Source organism: Agrilus planipennis, unplaced genomic scaffold (genome assembly GCF_000699045.2).
Source record: "Agrilus planipennis isolate EAB-ADULT unplaced genomic scaffold, Apla_2.0 scaffold62, whole genome shotgun sequence".
In the NCBI taxonomy this organism is placed as follows: Eukaryota; Metazoa; Arthropoda; class Insecta; order Coleoptera; family Buprestidae; genus Agrilus; species Agrilus planipennis.
The window spans coordinates 986,709-994,179 of NW_020438875.1; the positions used below are offsets into that span (position 1 = coordinate 986,709).

The 7,471-nt window shown below is 33.1% G+C and overlaps 1 protein-coding gene across 1 annotated transcript in view; it reads right to left on the reverse strand.

Moving 5' to 3' along the window:
• Window positions 1-6,677, reverse strand: part of LOC108734558 (visual system homeobox 2-like) — a 154,216-nt gene extending 147,539 nt beyond the window's left edge. Inside the window, exon 1 of the mRNA XM_018466172.1 lies at window positions 6,260-6,677. Coding sequence (XP_018321674.1) covers window positions 6,260-6,677 — 418 coding nt within the window. The remainder of the gene's footprint in view (window positions 1-6,259) is intronic.
• Between the last annotated feature and the right edge of the window lie 794 nt (window positions 6,678-7,471).

Sequence of the window (7,471 nt, forward strand, 5' to 3'; positions counted from 1 at the left end):
ATTCATAAGAGATGATTCTTTAAAGATAACCGTCTTTCAATGTCTCTTTTAGGCAATATACCATGCTACTTTATCCTTTCCCTTATTCTACAATTTAACACCAAGTATATACATCCGTGTATTTATTAATCTGCTCCATCAAGTTACATTTTAGGTAAATTATTCATCACTTGCTGTATAAAAAGTTAAGACCAACAGGGTACGTGACAGTAATTATTTAAAGGATTATTTATCGATTGAATGAAAAATATAGATCCAAGTCGAAAATTTTTCGAAAATAGTTTTAGCATCGATTCCATCAAAAACTATTTATTTATTTGTTCTAAGGCAATAAATTTCTATCGTTTTAAGGAATCAATTTAAAAAAGGAATTAATCAGGTATCCATCAATTGATGTGTTTTCTTGTATTGTATTTCTTGTATTGCAACTGATTCTATAATTTTTAAATTGTCATTAGCAACTTGATGGTTTCATAAAAACATATATTATGAAATGCAGTTACCACTGATAATTAAGTTAAGACACATAATATTAAATCCTGCCATATATTATGTTTGATTAAATGAAAAAATGTTTTATAAAGGTAAGAGCTAGGATAATGTCCACATTAATTACATTTTATGAAATTCATTTTCAAGTTTTAGACATAAAATATAATCTTTTTATACTCAAACGGACAGGATGTAGATACTATAGATCAATTCAAAATCTTTAAATATATATAAATGGATATTTCTATTCTATTAAGACATAAAGGACTCTTAAAAATAATTTTGACTATCTGTCGATAGAACTTATAATAGACATATAAAAGAAATTGTCAGGATTATTTATTATGATTGTATTTACTAAAAACAATTGGAAATAGCTTGACGCGGATGAAGTCGCAGGTAGAAACAAGTATAATGTAAAACTATAGAGTTATATAGATAATCGGTAATTTTAATTAGAAAATAAAACGTTCAGTACATGTCCAAGTGTCCAGTCTTTTTCTTATAATATCAGTAAACAACATGTGTTTCGTGGAAATGCTACTTGTAACTTTGACAAGAGCTCACTTTCTCTAATAAACTTTTCAATGTTTTTTAACCGTATATTAACCAAAAAAACTATATACAACTTAAGGAACACTTAACAAATAACACTTAGAAAGAAGAAGAACAACATAACTTAGCTAGGATAGATGAAATTTGAGGAGACTTCACGAGAGTTTTCGAACACTTGTTTTTGTACCAAGCATGTCAATTTATAGAGTTCAACCAAAATGGGGTAGGGGTGGTATCGCCACCCTCAACCTCTTTTACCGAAGACACTTTGATGATAATAATAATAATAAGGTTCTAGGACCTTGCGCGAACAACATGTAAAAATTTGATTCTTTTTAATGTTAAGTGTTTATTTTGTCAACGTATTTTTTGTCTTTCAGGTTAACATTTAACACAATTTAATTAGCTCTCAAAATTTTTAGTATCATACCGTATATATTTTCAATAAACTCCAAATTATACTTTAAGTCTCATAATTGTAGTTATTGGAAATAATCATATTTATTTTATCACAACACATTGTATCGCAAAATGTTAAAACTTCAATTTTCCTGTTTCTAAAACTAGCTATTGGTTTTTGGTGACCGTATTTAGTCCTGTTATTAATAGTTATATACAGCTAATATTTTGCTATTGTTCTTATTCTATAATAAAGTAAAATGTTACGTAAGTTAAATAAGGCATTACATAAATTAATTGCGCAACAAACGTAAGTTACAGTGGTTAAATATTCGCTAGTAGTTTGAAACAATGGAAGGAGAATGTTTACATTTCATAAGTTTTCTCTTAGATTCATGAAATTTGTACCAAATTATATATGTTTATATTATTATCCTTGCAGGATTACAAAAACATTTGGCAGTTTGAATATTAAGATGTCTCAACTGTATTTAGAAAAAATTGTTAAAAAGATTGTTATGACAGGGTTACTAAAATAAATAAGAAAGAGTTGGATTTCGATCGCTTTGGTCCGTTATCGCGATTACCTTGAACATGTACAGCCTGCACAGTTATGCCTAAAATTTGATAATCCGAAAGGAAAGGTCTCATGGGACATTCGGAACATTTCGTTTCTTTAACCATTTTTGGTAGGTAGTTTCGAAGTTGCTTTATTTTTATTCAAATTAGTTGACTATCCTTCAATACTATATAACATTTATATGATTCATATTTCTCTAAATGGCTCCAAACAAAGAAAATAATAAATAATTTGACACTTAATTAAAATCCCATGACAAAATAAACAAACCAATATAGTATCATCATCTTCAGTCGTTAGTCCGAAGACTGGTTGGACACGCACCTCCACTTCTTCCTTTCCTGAACTAATCTTCGCATTTCCCTAAAATTAGGACATTCCACATCCTTAACTATTTGCAAATAGTAATGTAATGTAGGTCTACCTCTACTCCTCTTAAGTCCTGTTTCTGCATCTAATATGTCTCTTACTAGACCTTCATACCTGAAAAGGTATCCTACCAACCTATCTCGCCTATTTTTTATTGACTTCCATTGAGTCCCCTGTTCTCCTATTCTTTCTAATACCTCTTCATTTCTTATATCTTTGTTTAAAAGGAATAACCAAATTATATCAGGGCTTAGGTACCTATTAGGTTTCTTAAGAGAATTTTTTCTTAAGCTCTGTCAGATAAATAAAATATCTACTATAAAAGGAAAATCACAACTTCGAAACTACTAGGGGTCGCTTAACGCGGTTTTTTTCTTAAGGACTTGTCCTACCTTCTGTTTCCTCCAGGTACTACTTTCACAGAAAACCCGTGTAAATAAATTGTTTAATCATAACTTAAAGGGAATCTAAAATAAAATCAGTAAATAATTGTGATATCAAAACTCCCGCCATTTCAACACATGTCACTAAAATTTTAACATTAATTATGTAATTATCAGCACATAAAGCTTCAGATACTCCAAATTTTTAAGTTTCTATTGAAAACTAAATACGAAATATTAAAATTAAATGATTTTTTTATACTGGCTAATATAAAAAATATCTTTGTGAACTTTTCCTGTTGTTTACAATGCTGAATATCGTAACTCAAGCAACTTTTACCACCTCTGATTAAAAAAGGGGTGGTTGAAGGACAAATGAGTATCATGTCTAAATTTTTATGAAAAAGGTAAAAGCAATAGGTATAATCAAAAGACGATACATAATCCTGATGGCTGTATAAAATTATCAAGAGACAAAAATTTAATCAATGTAAGGGTACAAGGTTGATTGTGGTTATGAATCTATGTTTCTATCTAATTAAAATTGAAATCAGAATACAAAAGTAATAATTATCATTATAAGGTTTTCAGCCCAAAAACTAGTTAAACATGCAGTTCCCCTACACATCCTATCTTTAGCCAATTTTAGCAATTTTAAAAAGTAGAGCAACCTATTTCTTTTAACTATTTCCAAACATTAATCTAATTTAAGTCCAGTCTTGCCCGTTTTAACGCCTGTTTCTATTTTTAATATGTTCCCTTAGTAGCCCTTCATGATTGAGAAGGTATCCTACCAATCTAATGTCTCGACTATTTCTTATTAGCTTTTGTAAAGCGCCCTCTGCCCTTCTGCTTTTTCTAATACCTCTTTATTTCTAACCATTTCTATCCTCGTTATTTTCAACATCCTTCTGTAGCACTACATTTTAAAAGCTTGTAACTTTTTCTTTTCCTCAGCGTCCGAACCAACCTCATTTCACAACCATGCAAAGCCGTCCTCTAAACATACATAGGTACTCTTTATATACCAAAATTGTATATTCGACTAATTTTAGTTACGCAAAACAGTTCCAAATATAGGGAAAATTATGAAATTATGTTTTAATAAACGTAAGATTGTATAAACATTGTTATTACTGTTTTCTACATAGATATATACCATTTACTATAGGTACATCCTGTACGTCTTTCATAATACCCAAAAGCATATTTGTATCAATCTACCTTAAATTCAAAACTCCAAAACTTATACCGGTGAACTTTCTTTAGAGATTATTTGCGTAAAGCTGAGTGCATCGTACGTACTCATATAAAGCATTTGAAATGCATGAAACTGTGAGTAGAAGTTCAAACATGTGACCATATCTATGTGTGTATACTATTTTTTCTTGATAACCTAATCGCTCCTTAAATACTGACTGAAATGAGAGCATCTACTTGCAGTGCTGAGTACCTAACACCTACTTTCAAAAATGGGAGTCTCCTTTTAGGAGCCAGTTTAATTTCGCAAAGAATGTAATTGCTCATACGTGTGATATATTCCGTCACCTTTTACAAAGATAAGTCTGATATTGAAGAGGGCCCTATTTTTGACAGTATTAGACACTCAATTGGTGTGAGCAGATACTCTGACATAAGTCGATACTCAATGAATGAGTAGATCCTCGAAAAGAAAAACGAGGAGATAGTCACATATTTGAGATTGTAATACTCACATTTCAAATGGAGTGACTAATAATACTTTTAAAATCAAAAACTGCGTACTCAACGTTATCTATACTACCTAATATGAATCATCATTTAAGTTAAAGATTCGATTGGAACATTACATTAAGTACGACCATCATAATAGGGCTGTCAGTCCTATCTTTCCTATCCTGAGCTAACCTTCGTATTTCCCTAAGACGACTGATCTATCCCTACCTCTCTTAGCCCTTGTTTCTACTTCTAATATACCTCTAACTAGCCCTTCATGTCTAAAAAGATATCTTACCAACCTATCTCGCCTACCTATTCCTTATTCACTCCCATAGCGTCCTCTCTTTTCCTACACTTTCTAATGCCTCCTCATTTCTAATCTTCTCTATCGACAGTATTAAGTACGATATAGGTAAATCTATTATTTATCTGTAGTTTAGATAACATTTCAAGTTTCAAGTTATGAATTTCGATTAAACACGTAAGTAGATGATGCGCAAAAGTTAAATATAAAAATTAAAATATAAAGACAGAACGTCCTAATCTAAGTATTATTGAAATTGACGAATTTTATTTACAGACAAGTTATGTATTTTTAATTTGCTGCCTAGTAACTGCCTATTCTCAAATTTTAAAACTTTAAATATTACCGATTGGCAGGAAGGGATAAATACCTAATGCATTTTTTTCCAAATGTTTATTTCATCATATTCAATTTAAAAACATTAATATGTACATGTTCATATACCTGGTGTATGGTATTAGGTACCAAAATTAAAAAGTATAATGGTAATCGTGTGCAGGATATTATCTTTAAGATAAGATTTAGTAAAGTAAAAAATGTAGATAACAAAACTGATGATGCTTCATTTTCTTTGTATTCATAGGTATGATGATCATTTACCAGTAGATACGGTCCATGTAAATTTGATGCAAATGATCAAGCCTGGGCTAATAATTACTTATTTTACTTGCAAATTATCAGGTCTTCTACTAATAACTGATTATGTTAATAGGAGGTCCTCAAAAATTAACAAATTTTGCTATTAAAATAAAACAAATATACGCTGTTCTAGTACTAAACCTTATTAAGGTATATGATTATCTATACCATACTATTGAATATGTTAGATATTTGTTCAAGGAATTAATTATTTCTTATAAGTACAGATTTAAAAGGACAAAAGGAGGTAAAGCCCTTTGCCTCTATCATTGTAAAATACGAAGTAAAAGTGTAGATGTGGAAATGTTGTGTATGCATTCATTCAAATGTCTTCAGAACTATATCTTTCCCAAGAGGATCCTATCATAATTTTAAATGTTTCTCTTCAACAAGCTTCTTAACTCTTCTTGTGATACATATGCCCTACGAGGCATGTTGGTAAGTAGATGTCTATTATAAATCTTTATAAGGATGCAGATTATCATGTAGATTTTTAATGTATGCTAGTGCAAGCATTTTGCGATAAATGCCTATCAAATTCCTGACTCTTAGGGAACGAGTAAGTATGCATCAGTATTGTTAATAATTTCATCTAAATGGCTTTATTAGGAAAGCCTTATCCTGAGTCAAAGACGATCGATATTGAAATTTTAACTTCAAAATCTCTGGCTTACAATTATTATTCATAAGGCTCTTAATTTTTAAGTACTCATCATGATACCCAATGGAGAGATTCCATTTGCATAATTTGAAGGATCATATAAAACAGGACTCGACTCCTGGTATTACGTATGTCTACATCTATGTTCCCAATGGAAAAGAGTGCATATGTGGACTTACCTGTCGCCGTGTTCGGGGAATGTCCTGTCAACCCCAAGACGTTTGCTGGCGATGCAGCTCCTGTATTAGCAGCACTCATACTTGCCGCAGCTGCAATATTATGGGGCAAAAACGCTGCGGCCACGGCCGCTTGGGCATTGAAGTAGGCCATCCGACTGGCCGCCATGGTCATATGGTGGTGATTGAATGCAGCAGGATCCGAAGGAAAACATGACTGCGGGGGCATATGCCTCTGATGAGGATAAACGTTAGGAGTAATGGCTGAGACGCCAGCCGTCGGAGAACGGTGCTGGGAATCACCGAGCCCTAGGAGCTCTTGGATCGCGAACGGAGACCTTTGGGGCATGGTTTGCGTGGGCTTGCTTAGAATACTTGGAGCAGTTACGTGAATCGTAGTTTCGAGACTTTCATTGTTCATTTTCTACTAAGGGAAAACAGTTCTTTCGTTGCACTTTTATTTTACGTTCGTTTACCGACGGATAGTTCGTTCTGAAGCATCACCTGGACGTGCCAAAGGCTATCTCCATAACTCACATCTTCCAGTCGAGTCGCATCGACAGTATATTGCACATTTCAACTAGAATATGTCATCAACCAGAAAAATGCTACGTATTTGGAAACTAAACACTAATATAGCACCAATTCTTGCTACCCTCTAACTAAACTTCTCTCAGTCATATAAACTAAGATCGCTAAAATCTAAAAGAGTACAATTCCTCACTGGGCACTTATTCAGGATTCCCGAAGTCGTTCTTCCTTCAGACTCGTTCCACCACTTTCAACTTATTTATCTATTGAACAAATGTCACTTGAACTGTTACTCGTTGAGCAGAGATGTGGTGCAGTCACTTTCACTCAGGAAACGTGCAAGGGATGATGCGGCCGGTTATCATCAATCACAGCCGAGCATCAGCAAGGATACTACTGTATGAGTGAACCAGTCCTTTCTGTACGTGAGGACAAACTGACTGTATTAATTTGAAAAAGGAGAGTTGTGCGAGCGCCTGGCAAAGATACTCCCTCATATTTGAGCAAAAGAGCCCTTAAAAATAGGCGGAGCCAGTAACGAACCAATAACAGAAGTGAAAAGAGACTGGTCGTTAGTGAAAGAGAAGAAGCCAGCCGCGCTCTAGTGTGATCCCAGCTTGAGGCCGTAATTCCGTTGCTATGGCAGTGACCGGTAGGCGGCGCTCGTTTGAGTGTCGTGTCGAT